This window comes from Loxodonta africana, chromosome 2, assembly GCF_030014295.1.
Source record: "Loxodonta africana isolate mLoxAfr1 chromosome 2, mLoxAfr1.hap2, whole genome shotgun sequence".
In the NCBI taxonomy this organism is placed as follows: domain Eukaryota; kingdom Metazoa; phylum Chordata; class Mammalia; order Proboscidea; family Elephantidae; genus Loxodonta; species Loxodonta africana.
In genome coordinates this window covers 38,905,978-38,929,443 of record NC_087343.1, presented here as the reverse complement: position 1 = coordinate 38,929,443, position 23,466 = coordinate 38,905,978, and the positions used below count along the sequence as shown (strand labels likewise).

The following is a 23,466-nucleotide window of genomic DNA, read 5'->3' as shown; positions in this document are numbered from 1 at the left end:
AGTACCTGTTCATACCCTTTGCCTATTTTTTAATTGGATTATTTGTCTTTTTGTCATTGAGGTATTGCAGTATCTTGTAGATTTTAGTGATTAGATGCTAATCAGATTTGTTGTAACCAAAAATTTTTTCCTGGTCTGTAGGTTGTCTTTTTACTGTTTTGGTGAAGTCTTTGGGTGAGACAGGTGTTTGATTTTTAGGAGCTCCAAGTTATCTAGTTTCTCTTCTGGTGTTTGTGCATTGTCAGTAATGTTTTTTATTCTGTTTATGCCATGTGTTAGGGCTCCTAGTGTTATCTCTATTTTTTCTTCCATGATCTTTATCGTTTCAGATTTTATATTTAGGTCTTTCATCCATTTTGAGTTAGTTTCCTTTTTGGAAGTGAATTGCCAGGTCCTTCTTCCTAGTCTCTCTTAGTTGGAAGCTCTGCTGAAAGCTGTCCACCATGGATGACCCTGCTTGTATTTGAAATAAGGGTGGCATAGCTTCCAGCATCATAGCAACATGCAAGCCACCTTAGAATGACAAATGATAGACAGGTGGTGGTGTTCCATTATACCCGGGTTTAAAAAAAAAAAAAAAGAGGACAGATTCTTATTAAATATATGCAAATAACTATACTGTCACGCAAAGTAAGGAGACTCAGTAAAAATATTTGTTCCTGAATTCTGAGCTGTGAGAATAAGTTATCATTTCATAAAGAAATCATTTCAGTTTGCAATAGCCTGGCCTACCAAATTGAGAGCTAAAATACCTCAACAAGAAAGATAAAAGGGATTCTTTATATACTTATCAGAAAATATCTTTTAGAAAACATTACCGTTGATATATTTTAAAAATTAAGCATAATTAGATTGCTTTCCTCATTTTCCTCAGTCTTGTGAAATTCTTATCTTGCTGGTTCTTGGGTCAGCAGTTTGCCTTTGTGAGAATTTCTGCTTCTCGATTGAGAAGAGCCCACCTGATCCCCCAGTATAGTCTGACTGCTGTCCAAACAATGTCAGTGCATGCGGGGGAGCTATATCTGTTGCTCCCAGTGTTCATAATTAAGAACATCTGGTACAGTTCTTCCACTGAGGCTCTGAGACTGTCCTTGTTAGTTAAAGTCTCCATTTCCGGCCTGAGGCTTATAGCAGAGGCTTTGGGCAAGCATGAGTGGAAATCAGAAACTACCTGGAGATGATAAGCCTAAGTGGATGGTGAGCAGCAATACCAGAATGCAGGAGACTAAATCCTTCTATTGGTACATGATAATAATTTCGTAAGAATTTTATCATTATTTTATTGTTTCTCTTGAGGGTAGGAACATATGATGGACAATGAAGGCATTCAAAAATCTCTGCGGCCTTCCAATGCATCTTGTAAAGTATGTAATCTCTGAAACATATTTATACTAATAACATTATACCTATTTAAAGTGAACATAGGAAAGCTAGCCTCTTTAAATATATATATGTATTTATGTTATTTGACTGCTGTTTCCATAATCAGGGCAGCTCTCATTGGCCAAATTAAGAAACATGGAGCATGTCCAACAAGTCTGATCCTTTCTAGGATCTCTCCTGCACTTGAGGGTCACGTCATTGGTTTCAAGATGAAGGAGCAGATTGTTGGCATTTTGGCCGTATGGTCAGTGCCAGGCATGATGTGAGGCTTAAGAGTACCTTGACAATGATGTTTTCCTGAATTCAGAGTCTTATCTTGAAAAGATAGCATCAAATAGAATTATCAAAGAAATCAGACACTTTATTCAATTAGAAACATAAGCACCAGACAACAACGAATGGCTTTGCTTAGCTTACCTATCAGAATGTTAATCCAGTATTTAAAATTAGATATGTCAAAAGAAGCATAACTATGAGGAACTTTAGCTCTTTCAGAGCTCTTCATTCTTTGTTCATTTGCTTGGTTTTTGATAAAAATCAAGGATATGACAAAGTCAAGTCAAAGCACAAAAATTATTCTAGTGAGAAGCAAAATCTTTGTTATCTGGACAAGTAGCACAGAAGATAATGAATAGCTTTTACTACCTCTTATTAAGAGCAGACTGAGTACTCCAAGACCAATGTATCATTTTAATGGAAAGAAAACCACATTCTTGTTTTATATTAATGTAATATCTGGCAGTAAAGAATTTGTATTTTTTTTGTTCTTTTAATGAAAATGGAGCCAACTTTGTTAAAATGTTAACATATTTAGTTTCTTCTTTTCAGGCTCTTAATTTGTGGGTTTAATAAACCAAGACAAATAAAAATTCCTTTTCTTCAAACCCTGTATATCCTTCTGTTCCCATGCAGGTTTTGGCTTTAACCATCTTCTTTCCTGTTCTAGCACAACCAGAAATTTTACTTTAAGGTGGGGTTATTTTTTGTGTTCATTGATGAACAAAAACACATCCAATTTTCTTGCATACCTAAATGTACTTATTTGCCACTACCGTTCTTAGTATGTTTTCAACCACTCATATTATTTACAGCTTTTAACCAAAGCAACTAATTTATATTTCACAGTAAAAACTGGGAAGTAGTATTTGGGAACTATCTGTCATAAAGAAGCACAATAGCAAACTAGCAACATTTATGAACCCCTATAATACAGCCTACTACAGCCACACACACGGTTCCCATGTACTTACACAGCGAGCTTGCCACATCAGTTCCACAGCTGAATACAAACATGGAGACATAGACACCAAAACCCCAAATCAAAACAAGCTTCTGCCTGGAAAAGAAATAAATAACCTAATTTTTTTTAAATGAGGGTGTCATGGATTGAATTGTGTTCCCCAAAAATATGTATCAACTTGGCTGGGTCATGATTCCTAGCATTGTATGATTGTCTACCATTTTGTCATCTGATATGATTTTCCTACGTGTTGCAAATCCTATCACGATGATGTTAATGAGATGAATTAGCAGCAGTTATATTGATGAGATCTACAAGATTAGACAATGTCTTAAGCCAATCTTTTTTGAGATATAAAAGAGAGAAACGAGCAGAGGGACATGGGGACCTAAACCACCAAGAAAGCAGTGCTGGGAGCAAAACATGCCCTTTGGACCTGAGGTTCCTGTGCGAAGAAGCTCCTAGCCCAGGGGAAGATTGATGACAAGGACCTTCCTCCAGAGCCAACAGAAAAAGAAAGCCTTCCCCTGGAGCTGATGCCCTGAATTTGGACTTGTAGCCTATTAGACTGTGAGAGAAAAAATTCTCTTTGTTAAAGCCATCCACTTGTGGTATTTCTGTTATAGCAGCACTAGATAACCAAGATAGAAGGCTTTCTCCGTTGTTCACACATGACATACAGATAGGTGTGGGCCATTTCCTTATCTCTCATTTTGGCTCCCAGTCCATGGAATTCTTTAAAAGAAATACAGACTCCTGAAAGACTCTAACTTTTGAATTGTTCAGACTTTTACATACACAAACAAGTGGTATCACAACCACGGTCCTCACCCAGGTTCCAGTCACTACCTGGAGAACAGGTGTCCAACCATGCCGACCTGCATACCGACCAAGCTATCACTCTGGAAAGCGTATCATTGTCATGACCTCCCTCAGACTAGGTAATTAAGTCTCTTGTTCTGAATGATGATAACCGGAATAACCAGGTCTTACCTTTTTTAGGTCTCATTGTCAGAAATAGTTTTGCTTCTATTGACCCGTGGGTTTGTCTTTGTCTTGATTAACTGACCACGGTTCCTTTTCTCAGTGATGGTTAAACTGGAGTCAAGTCTGTGCAGCAGCCAAAGCAAGTGAATAGACAGAATATGTTGTTGTTAGTTGCCATTGAGTTGATTCCGACTCATGATGACCCCGTGTGCACACAGTAGAACTGTGTCCCATAGAGTTTTCAAGGCTGTCAAGGTTTTCTGAAGTAGGTTACAAGGCCTGTCTTCTGAGGAGCCTCTAGGTGGGTTTAAACTGTCAACTTTCAGCTAATAGTCAAGCACTTAACCATTTGTGCCACCCTGGGACTCCTCAGATAGAATATGGTAGCCAACTTATTTATTAGCATATTTTTTAAGTCCATTTTATCTTCCTACCTAAACGAATAATTTCTTTCATAAGGGTCAGCACAAAGCTGGTTCCTATGAGGCGGAGGTTAGAGATGTCCCAAATGTCCAACTTCTCCAAGCTGCTGTACCAGTCCATCATTTCTAGCATCAACTACCCCCTCTCCCCTAAGTACTCTCCCCCCATCTTTGGGTTCCCTAATTTGCTGCAATGTCTCACAGAACTCCCAAACCATATAAAGGAAATGGCTCACGTGGTTGTGGAGGCTGGCAAGTCCCAAATTCATAGGTCAGGCATAGGCTTCTCACTGGCCCTCGGTCTCTGCCCAAAGGCACTCAACTTTCTCGTTCTGTGGTCGGGAAATCCCACTGTGCTATCTCCTGCAGATCTCTCCTACCAGTCTCTCCTTCCTTGGTGGTGGTGGGCTCTTCTATTTCCTACCTCTGGGGTGGCTCATTTCAAGCCCATTGGGATGACAAAACTGACCAATCCACTTGGTGGGCCATAATTACCCTATCACACAGTCCAGCCCAATTACCTGGGTGGGAGTTACAAGACCATGGCTAGAAAGGCCACACAAAAAGTGATCCATTACACTGCACTACCTCCTTTTTTCTTTCTTTCTCTAAGTTATCTGGCTATAATGTCTATATTTGGGAGTCCCATTAACTCCTTTTTTAAATAAGGCAGGCTATATATAAATCAAACTCCCGTAGTGGTTTCATTTGCAAATTTCTGTTTTTATGCTCTTGCAGTTTTGAGGATCAAAAGTGCTTTAGAACAAGCAGGAAAAGTTCTTGCTTGTTCTAGCTTTAAATCTGTAGTTTCAAAAAGCTTTTTGTCAAAACTTTTGAGAACAAGGACATTATTTTGTATGTTGTTGGTTTCTGTCTACTTAGCTCTGTTTTTACTTCCCTAGAACTTGATTTCCTCAGCAATGAGCTAGTAACACCCACTGCTTTTGCTGACTGGCCATATCCATCTACAATAAATCCTGATAAAACAATATGTGCTGAGGAGTGTAAGTATAGCTCCCTGATTGGCCCTTTTGATAATACTGATTGTCCTCTTATGTTACATTCCATGCTATCAACCACATTCTAAGAACTGATTGGGAAGCAGCTCCTGAGTTTCAGAAACATTAGATTATAGTTAAAATTATATACCAAGTGTGGAATTTGGAATATTTGACTAATATTCACTTGAAATCAAGATGTGAATCCCTACCAAGTCCCAAATTTGTTTTAAAATGAGGCCAAGCTACATGGATTCTAGTCAAATCTCCTTGTTCTGCCATGAACTCAGTTGCTCTTGGGTCCAGCCCATGACCTAGCCAGTGCTCCACAGACAACTTTGCTAATCCCAAGGCCAGATGTTGGGTCAAGTGAGCCAAAGTCCCAGTGTTCAGCAGGAGGACATTGTACTAGCTTTTCTCATCTGGACCCACTTCTTTGTACAAGAGGGACTCAATAAGCTAAAGTGGGGTAAGGTTTGAGTTCAGAGACTTAGTTCACCTCTCCATGATGAATATCACTTGAATAATCGCAGCTTCACACCTACTCCAGTGATCTTGGACTTGGCCTTGTCTCTGTCGTTAACGTTATCGTCATGCCTGTTGTTAGTTGCTCCAACTCATGGTGACCTCGTGTACAATAGAATGGAACACTGCCCTGTCCTGTGGCATTTTCACAATTGTTGTTATGCTGGAGCCCATTGTTGTGGCCACTGTGTATTTTGAGTGCCTTCCAGCCTAGGGGGCTCATCTTCCAGCACTTTTTCAGACAGTATTCTGTTGTGAGTCATAAGATTTTTAATGGCTAATTTCCAGAAGTAGGTAGCCAGGCCTTTCTCTTAGTCTAGAAGCTCTGCTGAAACCTGTCTACCATGACACTGCTGGTATTTGAATATCTGCGACCTGCAACATCATAGCAACACGCAAACCACCACAGTACGTACGGCAAGCTGACAGGTGGTGATCATCATGCCTAGTCAACTCTTATCCACCATCACCTCTAAACCATGTAGCAATAATATCTTTATCTTCTCACACTCAGCTGAATCATAGGGGCTTGGTGCTGGAAACCTATCCCACCTCTTCAAAAGGCAAATCTGTTACATAGATGGGGATTTTATGACTTTCTTCTCATAACCTGCTTTCTCGCCTATCTAGTTCTTTCCCATTTCTATCCTTTTATTACTTTCCATATTTGAAGCCTAACTCTGAAGAGCATTTGAAAACTTTTTAACTCTTGGGAGGAATATATGCATTTGGGGAATATGCTGAGATCCAGTGCCATCATCCAAAACCCTGATGCTGCCTTTGCTATTAATTCACATTGAATCTTTCAGATTTTTAGACAGTTTCATTTGTTGTATCAAATATTATAGTAATAACCCATTGCTGTCGAGTGGATTCAAAGTCATAGTGACCCTACAGGAGAGAGTAGAACTGCCCCACAGTGTTTCCAAGGCTGTAATCTTTACAGAAGCAGACTACCACATCTTTCTCCTGAGGAGTGGCTGGTGGGTTCGAACCGCCGACCTTTTGGTTAGCAACCAAATGCTTAATCACTGCACCACCGGCATTTATCATTTGTAGTGTACCGTTTTATTTGTTTTACACGTCAGCTTGTTTAATGCTTATAAGAATTCCATGAAATAAATTCTGAAATGTCCCCATTTTATAGATGAGGAAACTGAGGCACAGAGAAGACAAGTAAATTTCCCAAAGTCATTAAGGAGTTACTAAGAAATAGTGCTAATTTGACTCAGAAACTCTGCTCATAAACATTCTATATTAGTTCAGTTGGTAACTTACAGTATCCTCAGAAGATACAGTGATATTACTCTTTTAGGATTACAAACTCGAAGTTTTAAGGTATTTAAAGATTCGTGATCAAACAAAACTGCTTTTAAAATACTGGATCTCTGTTCTCCAGGTGTCCTCAGAGTCACTCCATTTCTTCAGATCCATTGCATTGTCTGTGTTTAATTTGACATTGTACCTCCGAGTTTGGAAAGATAACAAATTTGGCAATTCTAACTCTGTAAACACTTTCAGAGGGGAGACTAGAGGAGCCATGGGGAGGTAACAATCCTATGCATTAATTTTGCGTTTTTGTTTCATGGAAAAGGGTTGCTTTTTGCATATTTGTTGACATAATTCCTTTCTTTTGGAAAGTGATGGTGGGGAGTGGGATTTGGAGTATGCAGTGTGTTTGGAAGGGCACCAAAGTCTGCCTGCACAGTGTGGACCCCAGGGCCTCAGAGTCCTGGTTGGGCCAGCTGCACCTCCGCCAGGGATTTAATTCAGAATTTCCTGAGCCACGTGTGGATCCAAAGTCTTTCAGATGGGTTTCAAAATAATAATTGAAAAGGAAGCAAAAACAGCAAGTCAGCCGTAAAAATTGTATGACTTCTAGAAACAGAGCCAGGTGACCAAAGGTTGTCAGCCCTGGAGGGAATCAGTACCAAAGTGCCTTGGAAAGTTGCATGTTACCTTGGAAGAGTTCCAGCTACGGGAAAGTTGGGGTGGGACTGGAAGGGTGAGAAGGGTCAAGGTTTTGGGAATAAATTGAGTAGGGCCATCACTGGTTTTTATGTGAATGTAAGTTTTCATTTCTTTGGGATAAATGCCCATGAGTACAAAGGCTGGGCCATGTGGTAATTGCATGTATAGTTTATAAGAAACTGCCAAACTGATTTCCACAGGGGCTGTATCATTTTACATCCTCACCAGCAGTGTGTGAGTGATCCAGTTTCTCCTCATACTCACCAGCATTTGATGTTGTCACTATTTTTTATTTTAGCTATTCTTACAGGCATGTAATGGTATCTCATTGTGGTTTTAATTTTGCATTTCTCCGATAGCTAATGATGTTGAATATATTTACAGGTGCTTATTTTTTTATTTGCTACCTTATGTCCTTTTCAGTGAAATATTTGTTCATATCTTTTATTCATTTCTTAAATGAATTTTTTTGTCATTGTTGAGTTTTGAGTGTTGTATATATATTCTAGGTACTAATCCTTACTGTTGAGTTTTGAGAGTTGTATATACTATATACTATATTCTATATACTAGTCCTTAGTTGGATATGTGGTTTGCAAATATTTTCTCCCAGCTTGTAGCTTGTCTTTTCATCCTCTTCACATGAGCTTTAAAAAACAACTTTATTGATATATTGTTCACATACCATACAATTTACCTATTTAAAGTGTACAATTCGGTTATTTTTAATATATTCACAATATTGTGCAACCATCACTGCAATCAAATTTTGAACATTTTCATCACCTCAAAACAAACAAACAAACAAAAAACCCATACTTCACATGGACTTCTGCAGAGCAAAAGTTTTTATTTTTGGAGAGGTCCAATTTATCCATTTTTCCTTTTATCGATCAACTAAGTCTGAGAACTCTTTGCCTAATTCTAGATCCTGTGTATTTCTTCTATTTTTTCCCCAGTATTTTACAGTTTTATACTGTATAGTTAAGTTTAAATCTATTTTAAGTTAATTTTGTATAAGAAGTCAGGTTTGGGTCAAGGGTGAATCCCTCCCTCCACCATGGATGTCCAGTTGCTCCAAAATCTTCCGTTGAGAAGACTGTCCTCCTGTTGGATCTCTTTTGCACCTTTGTGAAGAGTCTGGCATCTATTTCTTGGTTCTCTGCTCTGTTCCATTGATCTATGTATCTATTTCTCCTAATTTAAACTTTTTAAAATGCAGTTGACTTTTCTGGAAAATGGAATTAGTAACACCTGTTCTCCTACCTCTGGGTCATTAGGAAAAGCAAATATGATCGTGTATAGGGATGTGCTCTGAGCCACGAAGCAGTATGTGAATGTAATGTGTTAATATTAGGAAGAACTAGAAGATTTCACTCATTTCCCCTTGAAATTCGTGCAGCTTGTCTGGTTGGCATTTATTCAGTTCTCATATTCATTTACTGGAAACCATGAGGAGCTACCACTCAGTTATGGACACGCAAAGGATTCACTTAGGGAGACTCTGCAGCAAAATTAGAATCCCTGCACACCTTCCCTTTGCTGGGCTCTCTGGATCCCTCTTACCATCGCAGCCTGTATAGGTTCAGAAATATAAGAAGCAAAGAAAAAAGTCATTGTAAAGGAGAAGCTGATATCCCTAGGTCACCTGGCAGATGAAGACAGTACAGGATTAGGCAGTTTGGAAGTCTCCAGGCCATTCTGCCTTCTCCGCATCTCCACGTCGCTGTTCATCCGTTTTACCTCCTCTGCCTCAATTCTACCCACCCCGAAAGACCTTCCTGCCACCCATCATCTACCTCTCTAAGCAGTGAATCCTTCAGTGTCAGTAAAATGTATTTTTATTCATCTCCGTAATCTCGCAGCCTGGCATGTTGTCTGGAGAATAGCAGATACTCAGTGAATCTGGTTTTCCTTGATCTCTTTTCCCTCTGAACTCTTACCATAACTCTTAGTGACACTGAATCATCTATTGTTTGTGTGATTCTGTGTTGCTTACTTACAGCTTTTTTTCTGCCTTCACCAATAACTGAAAGAACACCCTGAGAGCAAGAACTGTATCTTATGCTTTATCTTTCCCCAGAGAGCCTAGCATAGCACTGGCAAGTTCTTCATACATAGAAAATGTCTCATGTTTAATTAAACATCACAGTTTCAGCATCTCGAGAGCCCCAGGTGATGCAGGCAGCTAAGCACTGGACTCCTAGCTGAAAGCCTGGTGGTGCCTTGGTAGATAGGCCCTGGCCATTTGCTTCTGGAAGGGCACAGCCTTGAAAACCCTATGGAGCAGTTCTATACTGCACACTTGGGGGCCCATGGCGTCGCCATGAGTCAGAATCAACTTGAAGGCAAATAGCAACATCAACTAGTATATTGAATTCACTACCCTGTTTTTCAGAAAAGAAAATTCCAGAGCCTCTATCTTTGAAGCTGGGAGGACCTAAGCTACATCTTGGTTTTAAATAGACCCTTCGAGTTTCATGAAGGTGCTCTCTAGTTCTAGTATTCTGGGATTTTGAGAATGATTTTGTGCAGTCTTTGTAATTTTCTTCATGATTCTGTAGACTTTGGCCTCTGTTAGGTTTTGGCTTCCAAATCCTAATATTTGAATTGCTTTCTTACTGAAACCTATTTAGTGACCTTGATAATTCTCTAGTCCTTCTCTAGATCCAGCTTATTGGTATACTTCCTGGAAGTGGGATGCCCTGAACTTCGTGCCGCTTTTTCAGCTACATCTACCCTGGTTCTATGCGTGTTTACTCTGTGGGGAGCCAGTTGCTGTTGAGTCAGTTCTATTCACGACAACTCCTTGTGAGCCAGAGTAGAACTGTGCTCCATAGGGTCTCTATGGATGATTTTCGAGAATTAGATCGCCAGGCCTTTCTTCCAAGAACTTCTAACTTTCTGGCTAACAGCTGAGCACGTTAACTGTTTGCACTACCCAAAGACTCCTGCCAGTTGCCATTGGGTCGATTTCGATTCGTGATGGCCCAATGTGTGTCAGAGTAAGACCTATGCTCCGCAGAGCTTTCATTGGTTGAAATTTTGAGGAGAGATTTCCAGGCCTTTCTTCTGAGGCACCTCTGGGTAGACTTGGACCTCCAGGGTTTTGGTTAGCAGTCAAATGTGTTAACCTTTTGCGCCACCCAGTGTGGCATATATGCACCACCCACTGTGGTATATACTTTAGGGTATCAACATTATGCATCTTATACTGACTGGATGAGCTGTGTGACTTTTAGGGACTTTATTTAATGAGCCATCTTGAGCGTCAGTTTCCAAATTTGTAAAATAGAGTGATATGTGCTTTAAATGTTCATGAGGATAAATAACTGTACATTCAAAAGCCTGATACACTCCTTTGCACATTGTAGGCACTGAATGATTTAGAGGAGAAGAAGGAGAAAATTCCTAGCCTAGATTATGATACCTTTTTCATAGTAAAGGACACACTTTAATGAAGTAGACAATTATTTCAAAGAACTATTTTTTTTTTTTAAGGCAAAAAGAGAGTTTTATTCAGCATATATTCAAAAAGACAAAAGTGGGAAGCAGACAAGCATGCTACCACAGCCATGTCTGCAGAGTCCAAGGAAGGTTACACAGTCATCAGTATATATTAACATTACAAATGGGCAAAATCATTGAAAGCTTCACCTTTTCACAGATTGGCTAGAAACTGTCATCCTACATTTTGAATTGTCTTTTTTTTAATAATTTTTATTGTGCTTTAAGAGAAAGTTTACAAATCAAGTCAGTCTCTCACACAAAAACCCATATACAACTTGTTACACACTCCCAATTACTCTCCCCCTAATGAGACAGCCTGCTCTCTCCCTCCACTCTCTCTTTTTGTGTCCTTTTCACCAGCTTCTAACCCTCTCCACCCTCTCATCTCCCCTCTAGGCAGGAGATGCCAACATAATCTCAAGTGTCCACCTGATCCAAGAAGCTCACTCCTCACCAGCATCCCTCTCCAACCCATGTCTGAAGAGTTGGCTTCGGGAATGGTTCCTGTCCTGGGCCAACAGAAGGTCTGGGGACCCTGATCACTGCGGTCCTTCTAGTCTCAGTCAGACCATTAAGTCTGGTCTTATGAAAATTTGGGGTCTGCATCCCACTGCTCTCCTGCTCCCTCAGTGGTTCTCTGTTGTGTTCCCTGTCAGGGCAGTCATTGGTTGTAGCCAGGCGCCATCTAGTTCTTCTGGTCTCAGGATGATGTAGTCACTGGTTCATGTGTCCCTTTCTGTATCTTGGGCTCGTAATTACCTTGTGTCCTTGGTGTCCTTCATTCTCCTTTGATCCAGGTGGGTTGAGACCAATTGATGCATCTTAGATGGCTGCTTGCTGGTGTTTAAGACCCCAGACGCCACTCTTGAAAGTGGGATGCAGAATGTTTTCTTAATAGATTTTATTATGCCAATTGACTTAGATGTCCCCTGAAACCATGGTCCCCAGAACCCTGCCCCTGCTACGCTGGCCTTTGAAGCATTCAGTTTATTCAGGAAGCTTCTTTGCTTTTGGTTTAGTCCAATTGTGCTGACTTCCCCTGTATTATGTGCTGTCTTTCCCTTCACCTAAAGTAGTTCTTATCTACTATCTAAATGGTGAATGCTTCTCTCCCACCATCCCTCCCTCCCCCCTCTCCTAACCTTGTTTAATAAGCAAAGCAGTGTCAAACATCAAACACCCACCTCTCCACCGCACCGCTGAAATGGTTGGAGTTTGCCAACAAGGGCCTATTCTCCCGAAATAGGCCCACACAGGTCCATGCAAAAGGGAAAGCTGCTCCAGGTCCATGGACGGTTTATGCCTGGACAGGAGCCACTTCTGTCCTGAGCTCCCCCAGTTAATGGAGCTAGCAAATTATCTTTTCCCCCCAGTTGCAAATTTTTTCCTCCCCCACGGCGGGGAGGATGGCTCCAGGTGCTCACCAGGGTCTATCTCAGGCCTGGGGATTCAGCCGCTGAAGCCCGCTTGGGGGTGGGGGGAGGGGGGCGAGGTAAAATATACGCAGGTACTTAGCTTTTGCCGAGAGTGCCCTTCTCCTCAGGTTCCGGAGGGGTGAGTGGGCCGTGTGGCTGGCTGCTCCTCCCTGAGGAAACTGTGGCCAAACGCTAGGACCAGCCCACCACCGCGGCCGTAGCTGCTCCAGGAATGGTGCCTGAGGGCTCCCCGCGATTCAGGTCTGGCAACTCCTGTCCGCTTCTGAACGGTCTCTTCTTTCCCCTACCCCTCAGTTTGTTGTCTAAGCTTGCTTTTGATGCTCAGGGCTCCCAGCTTGTCACAAATATACTTGTTTCACTTGTTTTTTTGGGTCTTTGTTGTAAAGAGGGCTCAAAGGAAGCGTCTGTCTATTCCGCCATCTTGGCTCCGCCTCTCTCAAAGAACTACTTTTTGAACCTCTGTGGAAGTTTCACATTTCACTTATCTTGGTTGTATTCATTTAGAACGATCTCTTTAAAATGGTGAATATAAGAACATTGCATTCATACGTTACTAAACATAAATTACACTTATAGATTTGCATCTTTACAAACATTAGTGGAACCTACATGAGAGAGATATAGATGTATCCCACTATCTTCTGTTTAATTTCTAGACAGTTCCGGTATTTTCCAGAAGCAAGAGCTCCAGAGGGAGAAGTGGGAGAGGAACCACTTGCCAAGCAGAACCATCTCTCGGCGTTCCATCAGCAAAGAGAGATGGGTGGAGACTCTAGTGGTGGCCGACACGAAGATGATTGAGTATCATGGGAGTGAGAATGTGGAATCCTATATCCTCACCATCATGAATATGGTATGCCGGACTGCATGGGGTGAGCAGTGGGAAATAGATGTCATTAGAGATGGCACCCGCCTCAAAAAACAAATCTTTTGTGCCCTTTTAGCTTCTTTTTATTTATACATGAATTTATTCCTTGCCTGAGAAATTCAAGACAAATTAGTCTTTCCCTTATCAAAATGTGTATGCTAGGATAATTTTTAATTTACATTTACATATTTCTACTAAGTATTTAAGGAGCCCTGGGGACCCAGTGGTTAAGTGCTTGGCTGCTAACAGAAAGGTTGGTGGTTCAAATTCACCCAGTGGCTCCTCAGGAGAAAAGACCTGGTGATCTGCTTCTGTAAAGATTACAGCCTAGGAAACCTGATGGGGGCAGTTCTACTCTGTCATATAGGGTTGCTATGAGCCAGAATTGACTCAATGGCACACAACAGCAACACTAGGTATTTACTAAGTGACTCCATCCTTCTAGTATGACTTTGTCTCACCTGTCTTAGGTTATGCACAAATAGATAAACTGAGGCAAAGAATTAGAACATGATTCGCCAAGGTGGTTAAAGGTAGAGTTCGAATAAACTTAATGAACTCTGGTTTCAAGCTTCCTCATAGCGTTATTGGTGTTCTCTACCTTCCCAAGGAGGGTGGTAGTCTAATCAAGATGGGGGGAAATATGTGCCTGAGATTCCCTGAATTCTTGATTAGCAGTTCTGGCCATTCAACAAGTGATCCCCAAAGAAGATGCAAGGTAAAACAACAATTTTACCTTATCGGTGATCCTCTTTAAAATATTATCTGCATTCTTTTTCTAATGTATTAAGCTAGGGAAACCACAAAAATTCTTCTCCTTCCTCTATAAAGATACTGATGTCTTGGGTGCCAACCCTAGAGACTTTGATTCAATTGGTCAGACTCTGGCCTGGTCATCTGGAGTTTTAAAAGCCCTCAGGAAATTCTGATGGGTAGCCAAGGTTGAAAAGAACCTACTAAGCATTGCCTAGACAGAGAAGACTTGCAATGTTCCCAAACATAGCTGGACATCAGGGTAAAGCAAAGAGTGTTAGCTTTATATTAGGTCTCATCTCAGGCCTAATCAGACCTTTGGGACTGAACCCCAAGAATCTACGTACTTTAAAAAGCTTCTCAGATGATTCTGATGTAACTTGGCTTTGGTTACCCAGAGGACCGAATTCCTTCCCTTTTCTGGGATTTGCCCTGTTTATGACCCCAAGGGAAGAGTAACAGCATGGAAAGGCAGAGTGCCTTCTTCCAAGCAGGATACAAAAAAAAAAAAAAAATGCCATCAAATTGATTCCAACTCATAGTGACCTCATAGGACAGAGTAGAACTGCTTCACAGGGTTTCCAAGGCTGTAATCTTTATGGAAACAGACTGCCACATCTTTTTCCAGCTGAGCAGCTGGTGAGTTTGAACCACTGACTTTTCAGTTAGTAGCCAAGTGCTTAACCACTGAGCCACCAGGGCTCCTCTCAAGCAAGATAGGCTTCTCTTACTCTCAAAGGGGAGAATGGAGACTCCAAAGAAGGTTCATCTCCAAAAAGAAAAATCCGGAAGATATGCTGTGCAGTTGATCCTTTAATAACCAAAAAAATTGAAACCCATTGCCGTTAAGTAGATTCTAACTCACAGCAACCCTATAGAACAGAGTAGAACTGCCCCATAAGGTTTCCAAGGAGCAGGTGGTGAATTTGAACTGCCAACCTTTTGGTTAGCAGCTGAATGCTTAGCCACTGCTCCATCAGGGCTTCTGAAAACAGTAGCATCAATAGGGGTTGCAGACTGAACCCCCTGACGCTGTCAGAGGGAGTGACACCAAAATGACCTTAAGGTCTGCAGTGGCAGCAGCAGGAGAGAGGCCGTCAAGGCAGTGGTATCACCAGGGTTGTTGTCACCAGTGCAGTAACTTGTCGTCTCCCCCTCCCTGTCACCCACCAGTCAGGGTACAGGCAGCCAGGCCATGGTACCTACCATTGGGCAAAGAGGACAGTCTGCCTTGGCCAATGGGAAAGGGGAGGAGCTGCGGGGAGGCCTGGGGGGCAGGGCAGTGTGACATCATAAGCTATCACATTGGGTGACACCATCCCTAGTGAAGCCACTGCCTGGAAAGTACTTCACCTTAACATTCCAACCAAGACCCTCATACTGAGGAATGGAAACTTCACGCCCTCTAGGGGCCAAGAGGGGAAACCACAGCAACGCCTGAATCATTTTTCAGTTCTCCCTTCAGCTACTATAAAGATTACAGCCAAGAAAACCCTATGGAGCAGTTCTATGCTGTAACACCTGGGGTCGCCATGAGTCAGAGTTGACTTGACAGCAATGAGTTTGGCTTTTGGTTTTCCCTATATAAGAATCCTTGGGTGGTGCAAAAAGATTAATTTTTTTAGGCTGCTAACTGAATGGTGGGAGGTTGGAGTCCACCCAGAGGTACCATGGAAGAAAGGCCTGGTGACCTACTTTTTCAAAAAAACATCCATTGAAAACCCTATAGAGTACAGTTTTATTCTGACACACATGGGGTCACCATGAGTCAGAATCGAATCGACAGCGTGTGGTTTTGTTTTGTTGTTGTTGTTCTCCATATAAACAAAGGGAGGGAAGGTTTACCAAGCAGATTGAATATTAAAAGTAAAGACAGTTTAAGTTTAAAGAGCATGACTACTGCATCCCTTGGTGCTTCAAACTACTTATAATGAAAATGAATAGTGAAGACATCAGGAAAAAAATGTTGTAAGGCATTTCAAACGCACAGATATCAGTGAAATAGACTTGCCCTGTGAGTTCAGGGGGCCGCAGAGTCATGGATCTCCAGCTCTGTCTAAGGAGGAAAGAGCTGTGAGTACAACATTATTTGGGCAGAGGTATAAAGCTCTTGATTTCTCTAAAGAACCAGAAAATGAACTCCTGAGTTCATGGTCATCCTCATGCAAATTACCAGATCCTGTGTAAGGAGGCTGTCTCCCCGATGCCGGTGTTGACTCACTAATCAAATATCAGCTCAGGCTGACTTCTTTCCTTTCTTTTCCTTCCTTCCTTCTGGCTGAGAAGAGCTAGTTTTAGTTTCCTCAGGGCTGAGATTATTTAATTTTACAGATGCCTCATTATTTTCTATTAGGAAAAAATTATGGTTGCAGATAAATTGGTTGCTGGCAAATGACACTAATCACAAAGAGAATGAAAATCATGTAGGATATTTTGTTAAAGATCTTTTAGTCCCTCTACTAAAGTTCTCCTGTTCAAGTAACTGAGAATAAAAGAGAGATAAACAGAAGAAATCCCTCAAGCACACAGCCAATTCATTACCCTGGAAAGGTTTTTCTTTAGAAGAGCAGCTTACTCCCACATCAGCTATTGTTGTCCATAGATGCTATTGAGTCGATTTTAGAATCGTAGCAACCCCATGTGACAGAATAGAACTGCCCCATAGGGTTTTCTAGGCTGTAATCTTTACAGGAGCAAACTGCCAGGTCTTTCTCCTGCAGAGCCGCTAGGTGGGTTCGAACTGTCAATCTTATTATTAGCAGCCGAATACTTAACTGTTATGCCAGTTGTCATAATATGGATCAAGCCATGGGCATACCTTATTCTTATTTGATCGCCACCAAAAACTCCTGACCTAAAAACTAACCCTTTTGAAGTGAGTTACATTGCTGTCTTTTTCTCCTCTGGCATCCATATAGGTCCCTGGGTGGTGTAAATGGTTTGCCTTGACTACTAACCTAAAGATTGGCAGTTCAAATCCACCCAGCAGCTTTTCAGGAGAAAGGCCTGGTGATCAGCTTCCATAAGGATTACAGCAAAGAAAACCCTCTGGAGCAGTTCTATTCTGTAACACATGAGGTCACCATGAGACAGAATTGACTCAAGGGTGGCTGACAGAGACTGGAGGACCCCTGGGACTATGGCCCTAAGACATCCTTCTGACCTGGAGCTGAAGCCATTCCCAGCCACCACATTTCAGCCAAACAATAAACAGGCCCATAAAATAAACAATAACACCCAAGAGGAATGTGTTCCTTGGAACAATCAATTATATAAGATCAAAAGGACAGCATTTGCCCAAAAGCAAAGATGAGAAGGCAGGAAGGGGTGGAAAATCCTAATGAAAGGAAATGGGGAACCCAGAGCAGAAATGGGGAGAGTGCTGACACATTGTGGGAAATGCAACCAATGTCATGAAACACTTCATGTACAAACTATGGAATGGGAAACTGATTTGTTCTGTAAACGTTTACCTAAAGCACAATAAAAAGTTAAAAAAAAAAAAAAAGACAACAACAACAAACAAGAATTGACTCAAGGGCAAATGATTTTCATTTTTGATTTTGGCATCGTCATGTATTCATTTGGAGCTAATGGGTTTTCTTTTCTCACTCTAGGTAACTGGGTTGTTCCACAATCCGAGCATTGGCAATGCAATTCACATTGTTGTGGTTCGGCTCATTCTACTTGAAGAAGAAGAGGTAAGGAGCAGTTTCCCTTCTGTTCTTCTGGCCTGTAGCCGTGCACTTCCTTCTCCTGTTCTTCAGGAGACTTCTTGATGGACCAGAAAAGGGGTGCCTGAAGGGTGTTTGGAAACCCATGGAGAAGGAAAACAGCATATACTGCTTGGAGGTTCTGTGATGTAGAATGGGAGATGGGGTTGTTTGTAGGATATGCATAGCTGGAATCACATGGCCAGTAACACACAAATCAGACTTATAGCAATCAATAAGAATGTCCCATAGTAGAAACAGATTAAGTATCTTAGTTATCTAGTGCTGCTATAACAGGAATACCACTAGTGGATGGCTTTAACAAACAGAAAATTATTCTCTCACAGTTTAGGAGGCTAGAAGTTCAAATTCAGGGCACTACTTCCAGGGGAAGCCTTTTTCTCTCTGTCAGCTCTAGAGGAAGGTCCTTGTCACCAATATTCCCCTGTGTCTAGGAGTTTCTCAGCCCAGGGATCCTGGGTCCAAAGAATGAGCTGATTAAGGGTATTGTATCCCACCCTAATCCTTTTTAACATAATCTAATCTCGCCACATCAACCACAGCAGAGATTAGGATTTATAACACATAGGAAAATTACATCAGATCACAAAGTGAAGCACAACCATACAATACTGGTAATCATGGCCTAGCCAAGTTGACACATATTTTTGGGAGACACAATTTAATCCATGACACTGAGTCAGGATATGTTGGGTGGCTTCAAGATGCGGAGCGAGATGGAAATCTTGAGCCTTTTATACTCTTTATTTACCTCTTGTACACTAACACAAGTCTCTCAGATCTGGGGTCTCATCCTTCTGTACTCTTACGCTTGGTGATTTCATCTATTCTTAGAGATTTACGTATCATCTACATACGGAGACTCCCAATTGATACCACAACCCCAGGCCGCTTACCTGAGCTCCAAACTCATATCCAATTGCTTACTTGATATCTCAACCTGGATGTATCATGATCCACTTAAACGTGGAAACTTAATATGTCCAAAATGGAATTCTTGATTACTCCCTGCACAAATCATCTCACTTCTCTCTACTTTCCAATCCCCGACCCACCAATATTACCCATCTTGGTAAACAGAGCTACTGTGCACCAGTTGCATAAATCCAGGGGCCATTCTTGATTCCTCTTTCTTTTACCTTCCGATTCCAACAGCAAGATCTGCAGTGGTCCTACCTCCAAAATACATCTCGAAACCAGCCACTCTTCATCATCACGTGGTTCAGGCCTTAACTTGCCTGGGCTACCATAGTGAACCCCCAGCTGACCTTCCTGTTTCCAGCCTTACCCTGTATATTCTCCGTATAGAATGATATTTTTGAATACAAATTGAGTTACTTCACTGCCCAAAACCACTTAATGGATTTCCATTGCTTTTTTAACAAAATAAAAATTTCTTACAACTTCAGATACTTTCATTATCGTTCCTCCATCCACCTTTCCAGTCTTTATTTATGTCACTCTCTCTCTTGCTTACTACCTTTGTGCTCAGTGGACACAAGGGACTTACAGTTTCATGCCTGTGCATTTGTCATTCCCAGTGTCCAAAATACTGGCTCCCCTGGCTCTGCTCAAGGCTGCCATCTTCTCATCTTCCAGGTCTCCGGTTAAATGCTGCCTCTTCAGAAACATCAGTGATCAGCCTATTTGAAGCTGCCCTCACCTATTATTCTCCACCACAAAATGCAGTTTACTTTCCTTATTGATTGCATCAAAACCAAACCTGTTGCTGTTGAGTCTATCCCGACTCATACCGACAGTATAGGACAGAGTGGAACTGTTCCATAGGGTTTCCAGGGAGTGGCTGGTGGATTCGAACTGCCCACCTTTTGGTTAGCAGCAAAGCTCTTAACCACTGTGCCACCAGGGCTCCATTGATAGCATACTCATAAACCAGTTGCCGTTGAGTCGATTTCAACTCATAGCAACCCTATAGGACAGAGTAGAACTGCCCCATGGGGTTTCTAAGGAGAAGTTGGTGAATTTCAACTGCTGACCTTTTGGTTAGCAGCCAAGCTCTTAACCACTGTGACACCAGGGATCCAAAGTAAAAAAAAAAAAGTACTCATAGTTTATTATTTTTCTGTATATTTGTTTATTCTTTTCTTGCTCTTCTCTTTCACTACTAACATGTGACTTCCATGAGGGCAGGAGCCATGTTTCCTTATTCTCCATTGTATCCCCAGCACCTAACATAGTATCTGGGACATGAATTAATGAAGTGAAATTTAATGAACAACAAACCAGCCAATTTGATAAAATGCCTGTGTCATCTACTGAGCTTAACCAGCAGCTGAGCTGTACCAAGAAGAATATCAATCAGATCACAATCAGTAAGTAACCTGCAGTCAAAACATCCAAGGCAGAGTTTATTTGTTTCCTTGGCAGGATAAGCCTCCACAATTAGAAGATAAAAACGTAATCTCTGGAGCCTGAATCCACTTTCCATCTCCTCTCCCCTATCACCCCCCGCCTTCTCCTAGTCACTCAAGATGTATTTTGGGTATCCTGGAATACCAACAGAGTATATTATTGAAAATTTTTATGAAAATTTATCCAAAACCTAGAAACCAGGCAAAGCAAAGACAAACCACGTGTCTTTCAAATGTCTAACATCACTTTACTTGATTCTATGGGAATCTAACTTTGTTTATTATTTACTAATGGTTAGGGCCCAGACATAGAGTTAGATGCTAATATGTAGTAAAGTGATTGGGTACACATGATTTGTGTCCAGCAGAGAAGATAATCCTGAAGGTTGTGGTTTCATTTGCCTCTGGAATATTCATTTATTATGTATCTAATTTAACAACATTACACCACTGTTATTTTTTTTTTCCACTGACTATAAATACATTGGAGCCCTGGTGGTGCTGTGGTTAAGAGCTCAGCTGCTAACCAAAAGGTCAGCAATTCAAATCCACCAGCCCCTCCTTGGAAACTCTACGGGGTAGTTCTACTTTGTCCTATAGGGTTGCTATGAATTGGAATCGACTCGATGGCAACAGGTTTGGTTTGGGGGTTATAAATGCATCAGTCTCTTGTATTTGCCTTTCAACCAGCTTTGCCATCTTCTCTGTCTCATTAACGAGGTCAATACATCTTTAACATGTGCTCACTACGTATTCATGTATTTTTATCTTTTTGAAAATTGTACTTTGATACCTTGAAGTACAAATGTTTGCTATTGAAAAATGGCTGAGTATATGTTTAGCTACATGTATGCAAAAAGATTTAGCGTTTCAGACTCTGAAAAAAAAAAAAAAAGGAAAGACAAGCTCTTCTGGTTTGAGAAGAAAAAGTTTTCACCCTCTATAATCCAAGTGGTACCACAGCAGGGCCTCAAGATGTGGCTTCCATAGATCAGTCCCTTCAGAATTCCACAGCTCCTCATTTTTGGAAAACAATGCCACCAGGACTGAGGTCTTGCTGCTGGTGGAGTTCTTTGAAAAAGAATTTGATTGACCATTTTCCCACTGACCCCATCATGATTTCATTGTTTATCTTCTTTCCAACCTGATTTTGCCAGCGCAAAGCTACACAGATGATTTGCTGTACAAAGTCATTGCTCTCTACCTCCCACTTGCCAAACATCTTTGTCATTCAGACTTCTTATAGATTTTCCAAGTTGTACAAGGTTCACAAGGTAACAACAGAATTGGAGAAATGTCATTCGCAATTCTTATTTTCCTGATTCCCAGAAAACGGTTCAAGCCATTCTTCATATCTTTGACTAGTCACCCACCCCAACAAGAGCAAACAGTAATGATCTCAGCACTTAAATAACATCAAGGCAGCAGCCTTGGGCAGGAAGGGCATTCTGTCCATGGGAGTTAATGAGATGTGACTACACTTTGAGAAAAGAGACCTGAGTTCTAGCCCTGCTTTGCCATCATCAACCAGGCAACTCTGAGACAGTCATGTCATTGCTCCATTTCCCATTTTTCCTCATCTGTGAGAAAAGCGTTGTGGTACATTGACCATATGTCAAATGCTATGCTAGCCACAGGTATTATAAATATGAACATAAGTCCCATTTTTTGATTCAGAGGAGTTTAGAGTCAATTGAGAGAGACAAACATAAAAGTAAACATTTCAAATTAAAACTATCATGAGACTAAAAAGGAATCCCAGTAAGTTTTGGGCCAGGGGAGGGTTGTTGTTGTTAGGTGCCATTAAGTCGATTCTGATTCGTAGTGATCCCATGTAAAATAGGGAAGGGTACTTGGAGAAAATGATGTCTAACTTGGGTTTCAAAGGATTAGATGGAATTCGCCAGTGAGGATAAACATTCCAGGTAGAAGGTTCTGCATGGGCAATGGCTTTGGAGCCTAAAATGTTGTTGTTAGGTGCTGTGGAGTCGATTGTGATTCATAGCGACCCTAGGTACAACAGAATGAAACACTGCATGGCCCTGCGCCATCCTCACAATCATTGTTATGTTTGAGCCCATTCTTGCAGCCACTGTGTCAATCCATTTCATGATGGTCTTCTTCTTTTTAGCTTACCCTCTACTTTACCAAGCCTGATATCCTTCTCCAGGGACTGATCCCTCCTAAAAGCTTGTACAAAGTATGTGAGACGTAGTCTTACCATCCTTGCTTATAAGTAGTGTTCTGGTTGTACTTTTTCTGAGACAGATTTGTTCATTCTTTTGGCAGACCATGATATAGTCAATATTCTTTGCCAACACCACAATCAAACACATTAATCCTTCTTTGGTCTTCCTTATTCATGGTCCAACTTTCCCATGCATATGAAACGATTGAAAACACCATGGCTTGGCTCAGGCACACCTTAGTCTTCAAGGTAACATCTTTACTTTTTAACACTTTAAAGAGATCTTTTGCAGCAGATTTGCCCAATGCAATACATATTTTGATTTCCTGGCTACTGCTTCCATGGGCATTGGTTGTGGATCCAAGTAAAATGAAATCCTTGACTTCAATCTTTTCTCTGTTTATCACGACACTGCTTATTGGTCCAGTTGTGAGGATTTTTGTTTTCTTTATGTTGTGGTGTAATCCATACTGAAGGCTGTGGTCTTTGATCTTCATCAGTAAGTGTTTCAAGTCCTCTTCACTTTCAGCAAGCCAGGTTGTGTCATCTGCATAACGCATGTTGATAATGAGTCTTCCTCCAATCTTGATGCCCTGTTCTTTGTATAGTCCAGATTCTCAGATTATTTGCTCAGCACATGGGTTGAATAAGTATGATGAAAAGACACAACCCTGATGCACACCTTTCCTGACTTTAAACCATACAGTATCCCCTTGTTCTGTTTGAACAACTGCATCTTGATCCAAGTATAGGTTCCTCATGAGCACAATTAAGTGTTCTGAAATTCCCATTCTCTCTGATGTTATCAATAATTTGTTATGATCCACACAGTTGAATGCCTTTGCATAGTCAATAAAACACAAGTAAACATCTTTCTGGTATTCTCTGCTTTCAGCCAAGATGCATCTGACATCAGCTATGATATCCCTGGTTCCATGTCCTCTTCCAAGTCCAGCTTGAATTTCTGGCAGTTCCTTGTCATTTACGACTACAGCTGCTTTTGAATGATCTTCAGCAAAATTTTACCTGTGTGTGATATTAATGATATTGTTTGATAATTTCTGCATGTGGCTAATCAC

The 23,466-nt window shown here is 41.2% G+C and overlaps 1 protein-coding gene across 1 annotated transcript in view; it reads left to right on the top strand.

The window, feature by feature from the left end:
- Positions 1-23,466, top strand: part of ADAMTS12 (ADAM metallopeptidase with thrombospondin type 1 motif 12) — a 451,387-nt gene that overhangs the window by 237,545 nt on the left and 190,376 nt on the right. Inside the window, exons 4-5 of the mRNA XM_064271103.1 lie at positions 13,129-13,325; positions 17,711-17,794. Coding sequence (XP_064127173.1) covers positions 13,129-13,325; positions 17,711-17,794 — 281 coding nt within the window. The remainder of the gene's footprint in view (positions 1-13,128; positions 13,326-17,710; positions 17,795-23,466) is intronic.